General features: G+C 39.2%; 1 protein-coding gene across 1 annotated transcript; it reads left to right on the forward strand.

Annotated features, from left to right (window-relative positions):
• Window positions 1-1,543: 1,543 nt before the first annotated feature.
• LOC140141888 (transmembrane protein 26-like) lies at window positions 1,544-19,742 on the forward strand. The gene is made up of 5 exons (XM_072163757.1): window positions 1,544-1,657; window positions 3,108-3,296; window positions 5,516-5,683; window positions 14,184-14,370; window positions 16,329-19,742. Exons 2-5 carry the CDS (start codon window positions 3,148-3,150, stop codon window positions 17,235-17,237), a joined length of 1,413 nt encoding a protein of 470 aa, XP_072019858.1. The 5' UTR covers window positions 1,544-1,657; window positions 3,108-3,147; the 3' UTR covers window positions 17,238-19,742.
• The last annotated feature ends 3,059 nt before the right edge of the window (window positions 19,743-22,801 follow it).

Genomic DNA, 22,801 nt, shown 5'->3' on the forward strand with positions numbered 1-22,801 from the left:
AGTTTAAGCCTACTATATTATAATAGATAGTGGCCAGCACATTTATAAAGGACTGGTTACTCACTACAATCTTCACTCTTAAACTGTGTTTTTCTGAATGTGCTGATCATGTTGATTGCTAGTCGGAAACTCCTGCGAAGCTATGGACATGGCATCTTACATACTCCATTCTATAACAGTCTGCCTAGTGCCTTGTGTGTTTTCTCTTCAATCATTTTGTTGAATGTAATTTTATGAATCAAATAGTTATGTGTCATTTTATTTATAATAAAGAAGTTATTAAATTAATAAAGTAAGACAATTTATTTATCTATAAGTGCATGTCAAATGGGGTACATTGTTCAATACTATATGCATAAATTATGCCCATATTATAGCTAGGCCCTAAAAACTTTATTTTGCATCGGATTTTTCCTGTTGAAAAGACAAAACTGATGTTTATGATAGCAACCATTTCATCAATAACATTTTGAGTCATTTTTATCCATAAAACGACACAGGATATGATAGATAACTACTTTCACATCAATATGGTCCATATGATCCGGGGATATGATGAAGATTTTGATTCTATAGATCTGTTATCAACATGATATCACGCTGTTCAGTGGTCAAGGAGTAAGGACCCCCGGTCAAGGATACTGATATGACATCATAGGTGATGTCAGATTTTCTTCTGCTGACCATATGATGCTATATATATTAACTATTATTGTTACATTTAGGCCTTTAAACTTTTAAAGTCATAATTAATTAGTTCAAACATAACTTTGGTAATACTCACTCGTTTTCGTTCGTTGAAACGGCAAAACATACTTACTTTTCCTAACAAATCGAATTAAAATATTTAAAAAAAAATTTAACCACAAAAAGTAAAAAAAAAATCATTCCAATACCACTAAAATATAATCTCTTGAGTAAACTGACCCCAAACCTGAAACAGGTACCAGCTCCTGAATGGGCTGGCGAAAATTCTTGAAACTTATTTGAAAAAACACACAGAACATGGCTGATCGGTGCTTATTTCTTTTAAATACAAAATAAACACAGTTATATTGGAAGTTCAAAGCCATTTTCATGAAAACGCTAGGCATTTACTTTCAAGATCATTGTTTTGCCAAATTATGGCCGTGTAGACTTTGTTAAGGGCTATGTCGTGGGTGTACAGAATTATATTAATGTGAAAGTACAAGAAAACCTGTTTAAATATTAAGCCACGCCGTTTAGATGAAGCATTTGCCTAGATCGTTGCAAAGCGCAAAAAAAATAACAAAGAAAAGGAAAATGAAATCTTTTGGTCTTCTAGTTGTCATATGACATTGGCCTAACAATGGATTAATGAGCCATGATTCCTCCAATATTCAAGTTTATGACATATGACAATGGAAAACGAAACGCAGGCCTACATGTTTGACATATCTTCGCGGAAAAAGTATCAAAACAAAACTATCTACCTGTTTAAATGATACCCTGGGAATAATAACATATATAAACTAAGGAGTGACGACGAATTTGTCAGTTCGTAAAGCTTCGTCTAGCCGATCACAATAATTGAGAGTTGGTAGCATTTGAAACTACAGGACCGCGCCCGTCGATTCAGCATCTGGAAGAAAGCCCTAAGTGTGTGGATATAGCAGTTGACAGGTTGATTAGACAGGTATAGAAAGAAGTCTCTCTTATTGAAATTATTAATAAGTTTTGTTTCTTCAAGACTTATCATATTTTTTGTTTCCTAGAGCAAAACGTTCAAGTGTGTGTTTGATGCAGCGTATACTTATTAGGCCTTATTAGTTGTTAATTAATTTATATGTCATGACATTTCACATGTGTAATTCGAATTATGTTCCAGCGCTGACTTTGTTGAAAACAAATTCGTTATTTGTCAATAAAATTCATAATTGTTTCGTTTAATTTCGTGTGTACGTCTATATAATAATATACACCGTTCTTCACTCATTAAGAAAAACGTAGCTATGACTGCGCAATTCCTTATGGATTTTATGTCACTATTTCACTAGTGATAGTGTTCACAAAAGGAAAGAAAATCCTTGTTGTACCAGCGGGGCACACGCGCAACAAAGCCTAGTGGTCAAATGGCTCCGTTTTAGCATAGACCTTGATAATCTATGGTTTCAGCTGATAAAATATTGGGATTTGTTTCCAAGTTCTTTCGTCCGATTTAAATATAGTTATGAATAGATTTCGTTCAAACTTCTCAAGAGGCTGTAGATTTACCCGATGTTCACGTAATGTGATGTAGAAAAACGAGAGTTTGTCGCATTCACCTGTGAGCTTTGATCAAAGTGCAAAATATGACCACTTTAAACTTCAACGGCCATTATTTCAATGTTCATTTTGAGGTAAAATGACGATATTTATATTTTGGTCTATTTCTGTTTTTAGGCATCATTTCGTACAGATTGGCGTTTGTGAATTTTAAAAAGTTCATTTTGATGCCCTATATGGTCAATATCTGAAATAACAAGGCCAACATAAAAAAATTTGAAAACACTTTTCTGGAATGGAGTCTCAAGGAATCAGTGGGAGATGAGAGTACACCAGACATATCGAATTGCATTCTGAATACGAAGAACGTCCTTCTGATATGAAATAATATTGATTTCTTTGAAATTCCGAGATACAATACAAATTTTATGACAAATTATTAAAATTTGATATTTTTTAAATGTTTGATATTTAACAGTCCTCGAAGTAAATTTTCTAAATCTTAAAGTGTATGTAGCTGGGATAAAAAGCTGGACGATCAATTGAAAATGTTGACCTTTCATATTGAAGATATACATTTTCCCCCAAAAGACCTCAAATTTGGTGTTTTGAGAACAAATCCATATCTTCAATACAACATTTTCAATTGATCGTCGTCGGCTTTTCATTCCAACAAGAAGAAAAAAAAGCGCAAATTAGGTAGGCCTATTGGACTTTGGGGACTTTTAATATGTTCTTATACTTTTCTGAAATGAATGGTGATTAAATGGTTTCTGTTGCAAATTTAGTGGTGGATGATTCCATTGTTTTAATTAACCCAACCCTTATTGAGCAGTAATACCGATAAATAAACAACCAATAATTATCATGTTTTGTTGCAGCTTAATTTATTGTTCCGTGTAATCTTGGTATCAGTACGTCATGTGTAGTACGGACGAAAGCGAGCAGACGTGTCACTGTTGCTGCAGGAGTTGGACGCGATGCAAACTGGTCATGAAAGGGATATTTGCTCGATTTCTTTTTTTTGGCTACATCTTCGCATGTCTGATATTTACTATTGTCGTATATGTGTAAGTATAAAAGCTATAAGAACGACAATGTGACTAGGCCTACTGTAATAAACAAAATCCAAACCAAGACTGCGGCGCAGCGGTACGGGCTCTGTTTTGTAATCGGTGGATTGTGAGTTCAAATCCCGGTGGTGCCATCGTTTTGTTCTCTTGGGCAAGGCGCTTTACCTTACTTGCCTCTCTTTAGGGGCTGTGCAATAATTATGTCAAAGTAAAATTTCCAAACGGCTCGCCAAAAATCGCTTGCCCCCCCTCTCGGCCTGCAAAATAAGCGCTTTCCGCCCTGTTTTGGCCTGCCAAAAATCTGTGCCCCCCCTTGCGCATGCCAAATTTTTGGGATCCCAATTTACAAACCTTAAATGGTCTATAGGCCTATACCTGTTGCGAGCGCAGCGAGCAGGAAAATTTGCATATTTAAAGTCATAATGTACGCGATCTTTTTTCAGAATTTACCTTTATTTTTTTCAAAACCGATTTTTTTGGCATATTTGTAATACTTACACATGTTCTAACTTAAATCTATGAGCAAACTGTCAAATTCGTCCTATTTGTAGTAAAACGGGACGATTTTCTGTTGGTCCGACATAAAGTCATAATTTTAGATTAATATGTCGGCCACGATCGCAAACCGTAGTCTCGTACAAAACTAGCTTGGTTACGCTCCTTGCACATGTGGAGGGAGCGCAACCAAACTGGCCGCGTAGGAGACTAACTCTGAGGCCGCACTCGCTGTCCTAATTCCAAATAGTGCGAGATGTTTCGAGTGATAGAGGTGAAGTTTATGATGTTGTTTCTTTGCAAATTCCCAATGTTTTTCGCGTCCAAATGTATTGGGAACTTTCATAATGATTGCATATTATCATTTTAGAAGAAAAAAGAAAAATCTAAAAATTTAAAAAGATCGTACATTAAGGCTTTAAGCGTTTCCGTTCTGTTTTCCTAAGCCTTTAGAGCGTTGTATTAAAAAGGCGCCCCATGAATGTGTGCCCCCCCTCTCAGCTTGCCAAAATTGCTTTCCCCCCTTTTGGCTCGCCAAAAATTTTTGCCCCCCAATTTTACCCTCCCCAGGGCTCATAATTATTGCACAGCCCCTTACCCAGGAGTGAAATGGGGAGCTGTTATGCATATTGTCCATTGAGCGCTGCCCAAAGGTATGGGCATGCCTTGGGCATTGTATGGCAGCTGACATATTCTAACATGTCTAAGGCTGAGTTCACATAGAAGTATACGGTATACGGTATTCGCTATATGAAATACGCTCATTCGATCAGGCTGAGTTCATATAGGAGTATACTATGTGAACTCAGCCTGGTCAGATGAGCGTATTTCGTATAGCTAATAGCGAGTATACATTTTCTTCGTCTAATCAAATGCTTGTAACTTTACTTCTGGAGGTCACATTGCATTGAATGAGGTGTCATAATGTGCAGAATTAGATAGTGCATCTATTACAAAAAAAATGAATTTACCCACATATGGTTTAGTTTTAAAATTAGGACGGTATACGCTGCACTAAAATCGAGCACGTACGATTCCCACTATACTATACTATACTATACTATACGCATGTATACATGGTATACGGCCTTTTCGAATAGTGCCTTATGTGACCCGGTACTATGAAATTACATTGCCCGATAAGCTATAGGCCTACGCGTGCACCTGCTAAACGTGCACCGTATACCCGAATAGTATACTTCTATCTGATCGTAGCCTTATGTGACCCGGTACTATGAAATTGCCTTGCTCGATCATGAGCTATACGCGTGCACCTGCAAAACGTGCACCGTATACCCGAATAGTATACTTCTATGTGAACGCAGCCTAACGACAGCGGAATAAATGTAACGGTGCTTTGGTATACATGTGCACATGTGAAAGGCGCTGTAGGCCCTATACCAACTTCAATTATAATCACAACCAATTAAAGAACAATATGGTGAGAAAATATCCGTTTGATTATAAAGGCCTAAAGTTAAAGCCATAATAATTAGCGTGTAAGCATGTATTTTTATATAGTTTTTTATTTTTTAAAGTCTGTACGAAACTACCATGTATAAACATGATAAAGCCCCGCTCAAAGCAAAGTGCTTTCTTTCAATCTATATAGTATACATGTTATAGGGTTAATTGGTTTCTGTCCGGACCAGAACAAATAAGGTCTATACCACATAAAAAAAATTGGGAACAACAAGACTCTCTTTTTTCCTTCTTTTTAGTCTTACCTTAGACCCTGATTCCGGCTACGGTGGAGAAACTGGTGACAAGATTTTCCATGGGGGTTCATACTTCATTGCTGCTATTGTGTTTTGTATCTTGGCATTAGTGGCTATACTTATAGAATCCTGCGTCACACTTTGCTGCCACAAACGCGGGGAATGGACACGGTAAGTGGAACAATCAGGTTCTAGAACTTATACATAACTCCTCATACATTGTACTTTAGTTACTAGTATTCTTTCAAGCCTATACTGAGCATTTTATTACCCGTATCACACATGATAAATCTATAAGATAAATGCATTGTAAAACATGTATATATTATGAGGGAATGATCGAAAAGCCAATAAGGCCAGCATTAGACTATGCCATAGTCGAATTTTATTAAAAATATGTTATTATTAGTCATGATGAACCCATTTCGTTGAACTCAAAATTATACTGATGTTTATTAAAATTAAAGTATTCAATAGTAAAATGGTCATAAAGAGTTAAAAAAATATCAGATGATTGACAATAAAAGTAATTGAATGCAACATTATCTTGCATAATTATAATGGCTCACTTTAATACTGAACAATTCTGATTTTGGAATCTACCAGTTTATTGATAGCGAACCCCGAAAATCCGACTATGGACTTTGAATTTTAAGCAGAACTTTACCCTCTGGACTTTACTCTCTGAACACACTGTCAAGCATACTTGTTTATCAGTCCATCAACCACAAGTAGGCCTACTAAGCATGGTATAGTACAAGACGCGCTAGATGTTTGATGAGAGATTAACTTTCGCGTCAACACAAAAGCGCCGCAAATACCACAGATAATTGTGTACGCTTCTACTTCTACTTCTACGAAAATACTCGTTGACGCCTGTTCAGCAACTAAACGAGGGATGTGTGTGGTGTCTCAAACTTTGGACACTTGTGCGATGTGCTCTCATATATACAACGGTGCAAGTAAAAAGGGTGGCTCCTAGATGACTTAGGCGTTGATGGCTCCCTTGAACTGCTCTACTGTAGGCAGTTCAATGATGTTAGTGGGGAGCGCATCCCAGTCACGCAGAGTTCTTGGGAAGAAGCTTTGCCTGTAGTTGTCTGAGCTAGAACCAAGCCGCATGAACCTCTGCTGATGTTGTTGGCGAGTTGAGCGTTGTCTTGGTTTGATGTAGTCTGGAATTGGTATGGCTATTTGGTTGTTGATTGCCTTGTAGAATGTGGTCAAGCGGGCTTGCCTGCGTCTCTCTTCCAAGGTGGGGATTCCCAGATCTAATCTCATGGTGGTGACGCTGGCCTCACGTTGGTAGTTTCCGCATATGAAACGAATTGCCCTGCGTTGAATCTGCTCAAGTTGATCTATTTGGTTTTGTCTGTATGGGTCCCAGATAGTGGAGGCGTATTCTAATTGCGATCTTACCAAAGAAATGTAGGCCTGGTGTTTCACGGATTGTGCACATTTTCCAAGGTTTCTCCTCAAAAATCCCAGTGTCCTTCCGGCTTTGGCTGCAGTGGCATTGATGTGAGATTTCCAACTGAGCTTTTCGTGAATTTCAACACCGAGATAGGCTTGACTGGGCACAGTAGAAAGAGCGTCCCCTCCAAGGTGGTAATTATGGATGATAGGGTGTTTTTTCCTGTGAATCCTAAGAGTGTAGCATTTCTTGGAGTTGAAATCCATCTGCCAGTCCTTTGTCCATGTGTTCAAACTGTCAAGGTCTTTTGCAGTGAAACTGTGTCATTGGGTGTCTTGATTGTTCTGAGTAGTAAACAATCATCTGCAAACAACTTAATGGTTGAATCAATGTTGTCACCTATATCGTTGATGAATAGCAGAAACATCAAGGGTCCCAGAACTGTACCCTGCGGTACCCCTGAGTCAACACTAACTGTGTGCGACGCTTCCCCATCAACTACTACCCTCTGTGTCCGTGTGGTGAGCCATGTTCTAATCCATCCACTGGTGTTATCCCTTATCCCATAGTATCCAATCTTTCCAAGCAGGCGCTGATGGGCCACCGTATCAAATGCCTTGGAAAAGTCGAGGACCAAGACATCTGTCTGAGAACCACTGTCAAAAGATCTTGTGATTTCCTCGATCGTGTTGATTAACTGTGATTCCGTGGAATGTTGTTGTCGAAATCCGTGTTGATACGAAGAGAGTATTTGGTGTTCATCGATATGTTCCATGATGCAGTGATAAATGATGTGCTCCATGAGCTTAGTTACAACACATGTCAGAGAAACAGGTCGGTAGTTGATTGGTAAGTTCTTACTACCCTTCTTGTAAATTGCAACGATGTTAGCAGTCAACCAATCTTGTGGCAAGGTTCCAGTCACATATGATTGTGTGAAGATAACTTGCAGGATCGGAGCAATCTGGGCCGCCGTCTCCTTAAGCACTCGAATTGGAATCAAGTCGGGTCCACATGCCTTTCTGGGTTTCAGCTTACTTAAGAGTTTCTCAATACCATCTGTACTGAAGATGATGTTTGACATTGAAGGGTATGGGCTACTTCCTTTATCAGGTATGGTTGTGGTGTCTTCCTTGGTGAACACTGATTGATATTGACTGTTCAATGCATCTGCCTTTTGAGCGCTGGTGGTAGCTAGGCCAGAGTCAGTCTTCAAAGTGGGTATGCCCCCACTGTCTTTCTTCTGACTGTTGATGAATTGCCAGAATTTTTCTGCGATTCAGTCATCGTGTCCTCCAGGATGCCACTCACATATTCTTCATAGTCTTTCTTTAAGCTTTTCTTTACTGCTTTGCGCATATCGCGAAAGTCTTGCCAGGTCTTCTCGGTATTATGTTTCTTTGCTTTCTTCCATAGTCTTTTCTTTTCCGGATTAGTCTTTTGTTTGCAGCATTCATCCATGGGATGTCGTTCCACGACGATAGCTGCTTTTGAGGTATGAACTCGTCCATAGCTTGGAAGATCTTTTCTTTGAAGGAGTTCCAATTTGTCTCCACATCTCCTTCCATCGGTTTTGATTGGAGGAACTGGTCTTTATAGTTCTCCATTTCTTCACACAGTCCATTCATATCAGCTTTCTTGTAAACATATACTTTACGAGGTTTCTTACGGCTATATTTGACAGTTGTGTCCAGTTGCACCGTGACAGCATCATGGTCTGACATCCCTGGAACAGTTTCAATTTGTTGTATTTGGTCCGGTAAGGTGGTGAATACCAGATCAAGGATGTTTTTCCCACGTGTTGGAATGTGCTGCATCTGCGAAAGCATGTTGTCATTGGCCAAGTTGAGCAGCAATTGATTCACTTGCTTCCCATACTGTGGGTTCTTAGCTATTGAGTTGTCTTTCCAATTAACATCTGGCATGTTAAAATCACCAGCTAATATAATGTTCGGAAGCGTCCGTCTCCCAGTTAGTTTTTTCACTGCCTCATCCAAGTTTATAAGAGGATTTGGGTCAGAATTTGTTGGTCGGTAGAATGAGCCAACATAGAGGGGCTGCTTTCCTGCAAAGATGATCTTTACCCAAACCGCGGCGTAGTTAATGGTAATGGCGCGAGCCCGGAAGATTTAAAACATTGCGAGATATGGGCGACCAATCACAAGGCAGATCCATTTAAAGATGCATTACATCATGGCCAATGTTAGTTAGGCCAGAAATTGGCCTACTCTCCATAGAGTCCCGTGTTAAGAATCGTAACCGCAAGGCAAAGTCAGTAGTCCACTTGGGAAGCTAAAAAACAGAGGGAGTGCGGTGACTGAAAAGATCAGATACAGGTGTGAAAATCTATCAGTTGCACACAAATCAATATAAATCAGAGTTTTATGCTTAAATGTAATAGCCAGAGTGGGTGGTGGGTGACATATGTCACAGGGGTAGGTGATGCGTCTAGTGCACATAGTTGTAGTTGTAGATGTAGTTAGCTGCTGTTTCCCTATCCTTCATTCTTAGCTTTCTACCCTACTAGCGTTCTCCTAGCTTCTCTTCTATCAATCTCCTCGCTTCTCTTTTTTTGCTTGCTTGAAACGCTTCTATACTGCGGATCAACCCAACTTGCCGCTGGCTAGCCGCAAGGCGAAAAGGGAAGCAAATTATGTAAGTCTTCTCCTGCCAGTACATAGCCTCTCCTTACTCAAGACTCCTCATGGCCTCCCAGCGGTCACTACCGGGCAACTGGCATCTTGCGATACCAGGCAGACATGAGGGGATCTCGAGCAACAAGCGGCCCTAGAGGTGCAGTATGCATGACCCACCGGCGTGTGGATACGCTCTGGTGCTCACCAACGCTTGTCCCAGCTATGGGTTAAATAGCTAAGGTAGTCCACTACCTTAGGCGGATTTGGGATCTAATCTCAACAACGGCAAGAGGGTGCTTTGAAGGTAATTCATCGTACAGCCAGTGAACAAAATCAGGGAGTCCTGAGACCTGAGCAACAACTTGGCGCTTTTGGTTGGAGACAAAAGTAACAAGTGCAGAGGGCGGATGAAGAAAGAAGCACAACTTTCATTCTCAACGGCCACAGGACACCTGTTGATAGGAGTTGCGACCATCAACAGTACCTACAGCAACTGAAAGACTAACAATAATGGCTACAACCAAAAGCACTAGGGTTAAAGCCCCTACCAAAGCATCACCTAGCTCCGAATCTGTATCACCTGCTGATATTCATGAAGTGGTCACCTTAAAGCCGAAAGGAGGGGTGAACACGGATAGAGGAGGAGTAAGTGAGTTAAGTAAAGTAAGTAAGTCAAAACTCCTTAAATGTAAGAAGTCGTTGTACATTTCTACTCTCAACACAAGAACAATGAGTAGTATGCATCTTCAAGAGGAAATATGTGGTCTAGCCAAGTTATACAACCAAGACATTGTTGGAATACAGGAACACCGAATTGTGCACCAAGACGAGGAAATCAGGCATCAGGATCTTTACGATGGATATCAACTCGTCTCATCCTCTGCTTGGAGAAATACTGGCGGAGTATCCATTGGAGGAGTCGGACTACTGTTAAGCCCAAAAGCTAAGAGAGCATTTCTATTTTGTAACTCTGTGTCACCAAGAATATTGTGCATGACCTTTGCTGGCAATCCAAGGACTACAGTTATTGTCACCTACTGTCCTACAAACGTGTCTGAGGAAAGAGATGCAGAACAACACTTCCAGCTACTAGACAGAACGATACGACAAGTTCCAGCCCACAACTTTCTGATCGTTATGGGAGACTTCAATGGTCGTGTTGGCAAGGAATACTACAACTTTCCATATCACGAAACCACCAACAGAAATGGTGAAATGCTTCACAACCTAGCCCTGGAAAATGATCTTGTTATCACAAATGTTTGTTTTAGGAAGAAGGAACCACGACTCTGGACGTGTAGCTTACCATCTGGATTTAAGGTACAGATAGATTACATCCTGGTACGCAGAAAGTGGAGAAATAGTGTTACCAACTCCTGTGCCTACAACTCCTTTGCTAGCATAGGGTCAGACCACCGCATAGTGACAGCCAAAATACGCCTTAGTCTAAGAGCTAGTGGTAAAACTCCACCAAGGAAAGTTAAGTATGACTGGAGACAACTAGTACATGATGATGAGCTTCAGGAGCGCTACACTATTAAGGTGCAGAACCAATTCAGTGCACTAAGGAAGAACTGTGATGATAATGTTACAGCAGTGTATGAATGCTTTATCCAGGCCAACAAAGATATTGCGGAGGAGCTAATTCCAAAAGCTAGGAAGCGCCCTAAGGAAGCAATCTGGCATGATCCCAGGATTGAAGAAGCGAGGAGAGAACTACAGCAAGCGCAACTTGTGGACAGCCAAGAAGTTTCAAGCATATCAAGATCAGAACTACAGTCTAAGAAGAATCATCTGAGAAAGGTTTATGAAGAGGCAAATGAACAAATCCTAAAAAGAAAGATCAAGGAGGTGGAAAATTGTAACATCAACTGCCAGCATAAGGCAGCCTGGGACCTCATCAATGAAGTTAGTGGGCGTAAATCTGCTAAAAAGGTCAAATAAAAGGGGACACGCAAGGCGAAAGACTGAATGCTTGGTTCCAACACTTCCAGCAACTACTTGGAGACCCACCAGATGTAACCGATGAGTATGAAGCCATAGATCAAGTATACGAAGAGTTCAACATGCGAACTGATGCTTTTGACCAGGTTGAATATGACACTGCCAAAAAGACATTTCAGAAGGAAAAGCACCGGTGAGGATGGGATTCCACCTGAAGTACTAAAACGCTGCAACCTTGATGACATAGTCCTCAACTTCTGCAATGAGGCATTGATGAATGGAAAGAAACCTGACCAGTGGTCAATTCTCAACCTCATACCAATCCCCAAAAGTGGAGATTTAAGAGAAGGAAGAACTACAGGGGAATATGTTTGTCATCCATCGTAGCTAAAACATTCAACAGGCTGCTACTCAATAGGATTCGCCCTTACCTTGACCCGGTCCTGAGATTCAACCAAAATGGTTTTCGACCTGGGAGATCTACGGTGTCACAAATACTTGCTCTAAGGAGGATAATTGAGGAAGTCAAGAACAACAATCTCAATGCAGCAGTAATATTCATCGATTTCAAGAAGGCATTTGATACCATCCACCGTGGGAAAATGCTTGACATAATGAGAGCATATGGAGTCCCAGAGAGGCTAGTGGCTGCCATAGGATGCATGTACCATCATACAATAGCTCATGTCACATCACCTGATGGTGTCACTAAGGATTTTGAGATCCAAGCAGGAGTTCTGCAGGGAGACACTCTGGCACCATTCCTCTTTATCGTAGTCCTTGATTATGTTCTAAGGAAGGCTATGGAAGGCAATGAAGAGCGACTTGGCTTTACTCTGGAGCCCAGGAAAAGTAGGCGAATAGGCCCACGCACAATCACAGACCTGGATTTTGCAGACGATATTGCTCTTCTAGCTGACAACCTCAAAGACGCGCAAGAACTGCTACATCTTGTTGAAGCTGCTGCACAGAAGGTGGGACTAGGAATGAATGCCAAGAAGACCAAGGCAATGCTGTACAAGGAAACTCCGTCTTTAATAAAAACACTGGACGGAAGCGAATTGGAGATAGTACAAGACTTCAAATATCTAGGTGCATGGACTGCCAGTAGTGAGAAGGACTTCAACATCAGAAAGGCACTTGCTTGGAAAGCATGCAACAGCATGGACAAGATCTGGAAAAGTAATCTACCAAGAGATCTAAAGATCAAGTTGTTTACCACCACTGTAGAATCGGTACTAACATATGGCGCTGAAACATGGACAATAACAACCAAAATGAGAAAAGCTATGGATGGCTGCTATACCCGTCTCTTGCGGAAGGCACTAGATATCTCATGGCAAACTCACACCACCAACAAAGAACTATATGGGAATCTGTTACCAATCTCTGAGAGGCTCAGGATTAGAAGGTTAAAGTTTGCAGGGCACTGTGCAAGAAGCGAAGAGGAAGCGGCTTCACGTGTTCTTATGTGGCAGCCCAAACATGGAAAGCGAACAAGAGGTGCACCCAAGAAGGATTATATCAAGATGTTGGCAGATGATACAGGATTAACTGGCCCAGACATCAAGAATTGTATGCTTGACAGAGCAGTTTGGAGAGCCATTATGGGAGTCCGACTACAAGAGTCGACATAAGCAAGCAAGTAAGCAATAGCCAGAGTACGTAGTATGCAAAATTGGCAAGTGGACTACGGAGAAGTCTAGGCCAGCATTGACAACTCCTTTTATAAGACAGGAAACAGAAAAGCAAAATGAGAGACTATCACACAATACACGTAAAACTTGCTCCAAGAATTAATTTTTTAAATGAGAAAAGATGCAATTTGTATTTTTGTTGAAGGTTTTCCAATGATTTAGCTTCTTTGACTATTTCGTTTAGGGAGTTCCACATGATCGGGCCTGTGGTTCTGACTGCTTGACCCAGTAAAAACCTTTTTTTATTTCTTGTTTGATTATAATTATTGCTGTTTTTTGTGTACTATTAAGGGATCTAAAATGAGCGTTTATTGCGTTTCGACAGTATTTTTGTGGGACATGAGAGCACTCAGACCTATCGAATTGCATTCTGAATACGAAGCATGTCTTTCTGATATCAAATAATTTTCATTTTTGAAAATCACGATATAATACAAATTTTATGACAAATTATAAAAATTTGATATTTTTCAAATTTTTGATATATAACAGTCCTCGAAGTAAATTATATAAATCTAATGACATATTCTTAAAGTGTATGTATCAGGGAGGAAAAGCCGACGGTCAATTGAAAATTTTGATCTTTCATATTGAAGATATGGATTTTTTTCCCAAAAAGACCTAATTTGTTTTGGTGTTTTGGGAAAAAAATCCATATCTTCAATACGAAAGGTCAACATTTTCAATTGATCGTCAGCTTTTCATCCCACCTACATACACTTTAAGTATAAATCATCACATTTACAAAGATTACTTCGAGTACTATTAAATATAAAAAATACCAAATTTTAATGATTTGCCATATAATGTGACTTAAATTGCGAATTTCAAAAAATCAAAATTAGTTGATATCAGAATGACATTCTTCGTATTCAGAATGCAATTCGATATGTCTGATGTGTTCTAATGTCCCACAATAAATACTGTTCAAACGTTCATACCCCAGCCCTTAATATAATTCATTTATATAATATTTTCAGACTCTCTCCAATTATGTTAATTCTATTGATTGGCTCTTTACCACAACTGGGTATCTTGGAATCGGTGAAGATAAACATACGTGAATTACAGCTGGAGGATTGCGAAGATTATACAGATGATCAATTGACTTGTTTTGGCGAACAGAAAACTTGTTTTGACCAAGTTTGCGGTGAATCAAAGCTACATGTAAGTTTATAGAGATAGTACAGTCAGCTACCTGCACAACCGATTCTTTTGTTCTGCAAGGCTCACTCAGTCATTTAATGAGGCAATACAAACGATCGAAATTGGTGTTGAAATGAGCAAAATTTTGAGTTACACCTTTTCAGTGTAAAAATTTTTTCTCAGCCAAATGAAAAGCAATAATTTTCATTTTTTCAGTAAATGGCTGGAAAAACTATAATGCTTGATACTGATTTTTTTAAAATCCTGGTGTTAAACTTAGGCCTGAAATTCAGTCATTTAGTGTAAGATATTCGATTTTTATAGGCTTCAGCTCGGCCCGCGAGCTTTTTCTTGGATCAACCTTTTAGCTTTTCAAAGTAATATAGTTCGCTAATGAAGGATTTTCCCCAACTTTCTAAAGCACATCACCGTGAGCTATATATCATAGTTTTGTCAGAATTTCCGTTTTGATTTCACCATCTTTCACTGTCGGCTGAAAAAATTTCTAAATCAACACGTGAAATCTAAAGGCTAGTACTAGCATTGTATCCCTGGGTTTAATAGGAATACCGGCATGGCTATAGTGTTGCCAGAACTTCAATATAGCAAAGAAATTCCCAGACCTATAGCGCTCCTACTGATCATGTTTAACCAGAACACCCAATTGGGGATTTAATCGCTGGTCGGGCAATTTGCTTTCAATGAAAAAAATTGACCTGGATAACAACAAAGGAAATATCGACTATTTCTGCTGGTTGCTCTCGAGATAAAAGTACTCACCATTGCCTACTTTTACTTAGTTTGACATTTTCTGAGCATGAATGGAAAAAGGGTAAAACAAAAACGGAAATTCTGACAAAACTATAACATATAGACCCACACGATGTGCTTTACAGAGGTGGGAAATATCTTTCTTTAGCAAACTATGTTAGTTTGAGACGCTAAAACATGAATTCCGTAAAAAGCTCGCAGGCGAATTCAAGGCCTATAAAAATCAAAAATATCACACTAAAAGACACAATTTGATGCTTAATTTTAACACCAGGATTTTAAAAAATGTATATCCAAGCACCAAGTTTTTAACTGACATTACTGAAGAAAAAAAATATTGCTTTATATTTGACCGACAAAAATTAATTTCATAGCAAAAGGTGTATCTCTGAATTGTGCTGATTTTTACATGTATCGATCGACTTTTAGAGCGACTAAGCATTTCTAAAGAATTGGTTGTCCAGGCGGCAGACTGAGTAGAGGATCTGCGCTAATGTTTCGTGACTAAATCTTAGAACAAAGGTTTGAAAGTGTGGCATGCCTGAAGTGTACTGAACAAGTTTGGCTTGGGCTGCCCTCTTGAAAGTGTCAGGCATTTTTGGTAGGGGTCAACTAAGGTCAAACAGGGGTCAACATTATAAATTTTCCCAATTCTTTTCAAAAGTATACCAAATCAATCACCTGGTAATAAGAAATTCAAAAAGGTATAGTTTGCCCTATATGCAACCTTTGGTTACGAAGCTAGTCGTGACAAAGGTCAACGCACTCTCGGCTAGGTGCATTTTTTTTTACTAAAACGGTTGAGATTGTTCAATTTTTATGATTTTGGTGTCTAGTTATATGTTTTCTGACATGACAAATTCAACTGAACAACTGTGTGGTCTTATATCCAGTCTTACTATAAATAGGAAAATGTTGTATGGGTGTTTGTATGTGCATTGAATTCCCCCCTCAGTTTTCAAGAATGGGGTGCCATTAAGTGATGGTTATATGTCTTGGTTGAGGTTGATAACTTTGCATCGGGCATTGTGAAAATCTAATCATATTGCTTTGCACTTCGGAATGACTATGCCCTCCAAATAGCCGATCGGCTCAAACTTTCTGGGCGGAATCCCCAATACGAGGGGAATGTGCAAAATAGAATCCGAGGTCAACCGAGGTCAAAGGTCATAATAATGCATAGTCTCTTATTTCTTTTTGAATTCCAGCCATTGACAGAGCAGTTCGAACGTGCACTTTTGGCATATGAGCAAACATTAGTTGTTCTTCTGGTGCTTGGCCGATGGTTTCTACCGAGAGGGGGAATGACACGCGAGAAATTGTCTGACATGTTGTTTGCGTTCATTGGTATGGCACTGGATATACTGGACTTTCTTACGACGGGTCTTCTTGTAGATGAGATATCGTGTAACACAGGAAAATCTATTCTTGTCCTTCTTCTTACCACTCTGAGTCTTTTTCAGTTCACCTTTAACCTCGATCTCTTTATCGGGTATTATCACATGAAGAAACGCATGCAAAAACGCAAAATTGACGACTCAAAGTCAGGTCAACCTGGTAAGCTAATGAATTTGTTACAAAATCCCGAAGCGCGAACAATACTCATGAATATGGGCATGCAGGAGGCCCCATTCTTTTTCTTTCGTTTGTATCTATTAGGAAGTTTTGTACATGACATTGACGACCAACAAAGCTTGATATTCTTTATGACCAAAAATCTCCTTGTTCTGGCATTGCAATCATATCGTTTATGGATCGTTTTGAGGGATGAGAGCATTTCCAGTGACAAGTTGACTCGCATGATAGATCATGCCGGGGAACACGCACAAGCGACAAAACTTCCCTTGGATAAGGACTTTGCTATCTGGGATGTTGACGATGAACTGGCCATGGTCCTCACTTTAGACAAAAAGAATCAATCTGAAACAATTGAAATAGCCGAATTGAAAAACATGATTAAAAATTATCATCAGAAGCTCTTAATTAATGAAGACATTGACCTGGGTAACGGCAAGATATTAAGCCTCAGAGAAAAAACAGAAGATGACAAGAAACTTGAGAAAAATCTGGGAGGCCATGATAATAATGTATTTACCATAGAACAAGGGAGTGATTGATAAGTAGCTTCGGTAGGTTTGTCCATAAAAATGTTCGGACCATGTTTGCTGGGTGTTTTTTTTCCTTCAAATCATCATGTCCAGATAGACCTGCATGAGTAAATTGTTCGCACTTTAAAAAATGGGATGCTGTAAAGATATTTGATAAAGCTATATCTCTAAATTCCAAAGTTTTATTTTCAATTCCTAAAGATTTATTTTTATGCTAACAAATTGACAAACCTTTTAGGACTTAAACAAATATAAGCCCATGAAAAACGGTGGCTTTTATTCGACGGGAATAAGCAAACTATGATGAAATATTTTCAGTTTCACTGTTGAGCAATGATTAGGAGGAAATATGCAAATTGGTCCTCAGTCCCTTAATAGATTTAAAACTGTAATCTTCTAAGTTTTAAGTTAAAGGAAATATTTTTAAATCCAAAGTTTTGTCACTAATATTAAGAATGTAAAAAACTTAGAAATAAAATGTTGGAATTTAGGTAACCCCATATGAAATTCACACTCCCTGTATGAAGATTAAGGTCTAGGGCGTGTATGTATTTCAACTGAAATAACCCAGTAGTCAGTCCGGTCCGACTGCCTGATCAGGAAGTACTGCCGATTCAGGCAGCATGTTGCCGAGTTAGGCAACACAGGCTTTGGTAACCCTTCCGAATTCGACAGACTAAGGACTAAATTGTTCATGGTGATTTTATAAAACATCGGGGGATATTTTACTTTGACACACATGAGCTACATGTAAGTTGACAATTTTTCACCGGGCGAAAAAAAATTCCACCGGGAGAAAAATAATTTAAATAACAAAACAATTTCTAACGGTTTTTTAAAAATTTGATTTAGATATGCAAATTAACTTTATTTTAACTAAAATTGATGAAAAATTACTATTAATTGTACATTCATTGATAATTTCATATATTTTACCTACTTCTTTACTCTAAACCAAGAAATAACGGTATATTAAAAGATGCTCTATTTGAAATAGAGCATTGCATTGTGGGATACCATACTGCCTGATTCGGCAGTACTTCCTGATCAGGCAGTCGGACCGGGCTGGTAGTGTTGAAATGACAATCTGCCCAATCTCGACATGTTGTTGAAAAATACTGGTTTGTGGAAACAGTAAATGAAATACACAAGTTTAAAAAGGAAAAGGGAAAAGTCATATTTGTATAAGACTGATTTTGTTCGTGGTTTTTCTGTATAAGGTATCTACACAATATGTAAATGGTAGTTTGGGAGGGCGAGTTGGCGCAGCGGTTGTTCCCTCGCCTTGCACCACTGAGTCCCGGGTCCAAACCCCGGTGCAAACGCGCCCATCGAGGGTTGACAGCCAGAAAGCCTTAACTCACAAATGATACCTTTGTGAGTTGCGGCTTTCTGGTTCTCAACCCTCGATAGGCCTATGTGCGCCTTTGATCCATGTCGGGCATCCATGCTCGCTTTCGCAGGTTTCCTTCGGGATTTCCGGTTTCCTCCTGTCTTAATCCGTAATTAGTTATTTGAATATTTAAAAAAAATGATCAAAACCTTCCTTCACCCAATGGAATTTGGGGATCACGTATTTTTACTTGGACTAGAATATCTGTAAACGTCACAAACGAGTACATTACTAGTATACATATAATATAAAGCGTATAAAAATACTTTATATACTGGGTGTCTCCGAATGATTATTACCGTTATTACGCAACCATAACATTTTCAAGTCAGGTCCCAAAAGCTCCCAAAAGTTGGAAATTTATTGTCTAATTCTTGCAATCTTATGTTTAAAGTACAAATGGGTCCTCCTCTGTGGTTCAAATCAAAATTCAGACTTCCATGCATGAAAACATTCACACGGATGTATATATACTAATCATTTTGGGACACCCTGTACAGGAAAATTGTATCGTGCATGTATAAAGCGGAATGGGGATAATAGCCTGGTAATAAACTCAGTTGTATGTGGGGGGTGCGTGTGTAAGTGTGCCGAGGTGTGAACGAGAGATGCAAAATAAACGGTACAGGCTATGGCATTGTATCAACAACTATTATTGTAATATCACAATAAAGTGGCTATCTTGCTAATAATTAATATTCTTGTGTTTCTTATAAATACATTTGTCAGTTTTGTAGAATAGATACAGGTTTATATAATGACCTTCATATTAGTTTACGAAGACATGCATATTTTAATTATCCTTCATTTTTACAAAGTGTATCATAAACATTTAAAAGCGTCATAAAACGTTTGTAATAAGTTTAAAACTTACTAATACTGCGTAAAAAAACAACGAATAATGTCAATTTACATAAAAAACAATACCGTATTCAAAACTGAAATAAAGTAATTTATTTGTATGTAAAGACTTAACGCTAAATAAATTTCTATATAAAACCATTGGAATCATGTAAAATAGAATGGTAGCTATTTATAAGTGAGGAGAATATTTGTACAGTTTATGTAAGATCCTGTCATTTGAATTAAAATATTTTAGAATATATCATTTTGTATACTAGTAATTTTTTTGTGTGGTTGGTTTGGGCCGAAAGCCCGCAGGCCACAGTTTCACTTTGTCGATGTGTGTTAGTTTCACCAAAAAAGCAGACAAACGATGTACTTTTCAGCAGTGAAACTTGCAGGATATGCAAAGTGTGTGCTAACGATGACATTTATTGAACTTGAATTGTAGTAGACATGTAGAAAAAGAGTAATTATTGAAAAACGAAAGCACCCAAAAATTGCACTAATTCAGTGAAACATCTGCCAAGTCACCGGGGTCACCCAGGGGTCATCTGAGGTCAAATTAGCACCAAATGTTTGGAAGGTCATTTTGGGGGTCATCGTAGCTCACCCAGGGGTCATCTGAGGTCAAATTCCAAAAAACTGTCGTATGGGCATGAAACTTGGTGGGTACAGTCAACATTTAGAACCAAATTTTGAAAGGTCATTTTGGGCTCATCCAGGGGTCATCTGAGGTCAAATTACTAAAAACTGTCGTATGGGCATGACACTTGGTGGGTACAGTCAACATTTAGAGCCGAATTTGGGAATGTCATTTTGGGGTCATCCCGGGTCACCAGAGGTCATCTGAGGTCAAAAAGCCTACTGAAAAATGTCAAGAACACATTATTTGTTTGTTTGTTTGTCTGTACGCCTCTTTTCTCGAAGACTATGGGTCGCACATTCATTCCTCAAACTTGGTGGGTGGGTGCATCTTGACCCCAGGCAGAACAGGTTTGTAGGGGGCCTATTGGTTAGAAGGGTCAAGGTCACCCGAGGTCATCCAGGGGTCATCTGAGGTCTAATTAGCAAAATCTCCTAAGGGCATGAAACTTGGAGGGTACAGTCATAGACGAAAAAGATAACAGACCGCGTATAAGCAGTCAAAGTCTCTGCATCATCCGATATAAATGAGGGCCGATTATTACATGAAATGCGACAGGCAACACTACTACACACTTACCGCATATTTTTACGGTCTATCGCATAATCGTGAAGGCACGCAACACTTTATCGTGTATACGCGAAGGCGTGCTGGCGTGATTGCACACAGCCAAATTTTGGGGTCATCCGTGGTCATCCAGGGGTCACCTGAGGTCAGATTACTAAACAATGTCGTATGTGCATGAAACTTGGTGGGTACAGTCAACATTTAGAGCCACATTTTTGGAAGGTCATTATGGGTCATTCGGGGTCATGAGGTCAAATGACTAAAAACTGTCATATGGGCATGAAACTTGGTGGGTAGGTCTACAGTCAACATTTAGAGACAAATACTTGGAAGATCATGTTGGGGTCATCCGGGGTCACCCAGGGGTCATCTGAGGTCAAATTAGCAAAAAATGTATGGGCCATGAAACCTGGTGGGTACAATCAACATTTAGAACCAAATTTTTGGAAGGTAATTTTGGGGCTCATCTGGGGTCACCCAGGGGTCACCTGAGGTCAATTACTAAAAACTGTTGTATGGGCATGAAACTTGGTGGATACAGTCAACATTTAGAGCAAAATTTTTGGAAGGTCATTTTGGGGTCATCTAGGGTCATCGGAGGTCAAATTACTAAAAACTGTCGTATGGGCATACAACTTGGTGGGTACAGTCAACATTTAGAACCAAATTTTTGAAAGGTCATTTTGGGCTAATCCAGGGGTCATCTGAGGTCAAATTACTAAAAACTGTCGTATGGGTATGAACTTGGTGGGTACAATCAACATTCAGAGCCAAATTTTTGGAAGGTCATTTTGGGGTCATCTGAGGTCAAATTACAAAAAACTTGGTGGGTACGGTCAACAATAGAGCCACATTTCGAGAAGGTCATTTTGGGGTCATCCGGGGTCACCAGGGGTCATGAGTCAAATTACTCAAAATTGTTGAATGGTCATGAAACTTGGCGGGTACAGTCAATATTTAGAGCCAAATTTTTGGGGATTATGGAAGGTCATTTTGAGATCACCAGGGGTCATCTGAGGGCAAATTAGTAAAAACTGTCCTATGGCCATAAAACTTGGTGGGTACAGTCATCATCAGCCAGATAATCGCGAAAAGCCGTAGCCTTTCTACTACCTCAGTTTGCAAATCGATAGAATTCTGGCCTATTATAAGTTTTTATCATTATGTACTGCGAATGGAGCAATATTGTTTTGGGAGAAATTAAGAGGGACAAACCTTGCAATCATTATTATCAACAGATATACAAAAAAAAATACAAGTTCACACAGGACTTGAAAGTTTTTCAAATTTTATTTCATAACATAAACATTTATGGTCTTTTAAAATTACATGCACATGTACCCAGAATTAGCATTACATGACTACTACATAGCGTCAAGCAGTGGCGTAGCTAGGGGTGGGCAGGGTGGGCGACTCGCCCACCCTGGAAAAATCTGGGGGGAAATTTTGGAGGGGGGAGGGAAAAAAGAGAAAGGAAAAGGGGAAAGAAAAATGAAAAGAGGGGAAAGGAAAGAAAAAAGAAAGAAGGGGAAGGGAAAGAAGAGAAAAGGAAGAGGGAATTGGGGAAAGAAAAGGTTAAGAGGGAAGAAAAAGCAATAGAGAGGAAATGTGAATAAATAGAAGAAACAAAAAAGAGGGGAATGAAGAAAACCAAAGGAAAGCCTAAGAGGGATGGGGGAAGGAATAGGTTTATTGTGGGGAAACGATTCATGCACAGGGGGAAGTAGTGTAAGAAAGGGGAAGAAATTGGAGAATAGGGAATTTAAGGAAGGGAATGGGAAGTGATTTAAGGGGAAGTTATTTAAGTGAGTGTAATGGAAGGGGGAAAGAATGAGAGAAAGGGGAAGAATATGAAGAAGACGGAAAGAGAAGGAATGGAAACTTAAGGAAGAGAAGGGGAAGTAATTTAATAGAAGGGGGAAGGAGTGAGAGAAAGGGGAAGAAATTGGAACATAATGAAGAAAAAAAAAAGAAAAAGAAGGGAAACTTAAGACAGATAATTTAGGGGGGAGTAATTTAAAGGAAGGGGCGGAATGAGAGAAAGGGGAAGAAATTGAATGTAAAGAAGAAGGAAAGAGAACGAAGGAGAGAAGGGGGAAATAATTTGTTTTAAATAAAAACTAC

The sequence above is a fragment of the Amphiura filiformis genome, chromosome 20, assembly GCF_039555335.1.
Source record: "Amphiura filiformis chromosome 20, Afil_fr2py, whole genome shotgun sequence".
NCBI lineage: Eukaryota > Metazoa > Echinodermata > Ophiuroidea > Amphilepidida > Amphiuridae > Amphiura > Amphiura filiformis.

What these genes read in the sequence shown, in the direction of transcription:
- LOC140141888 (XM_072163757.1), top strand. Translation starts at nt 3,148, where the DNA reads ATGTGTAGTACGGACGAAAGCGAGCAGACGTGTCACTGTTGCTGCAGG. An exon ending in TTTACTATTGTCGTATATGT is followed by an intron (nt 3,297 to 5,515) that starts GTAAGTATAAAA and finishes CCTTCTTTTTAG; the next exon opens with TCTTACCTTAGACCCTGATT. An exon ending in GCGGTGAATCAAAGCTACAT is followed by an intron (nt 14,371 to 16,328) that starts GTAAGTTTATAG and finishes TTTGAATTCCAG; the next exon opens with CCATTGACAGAGCAGTTCGA.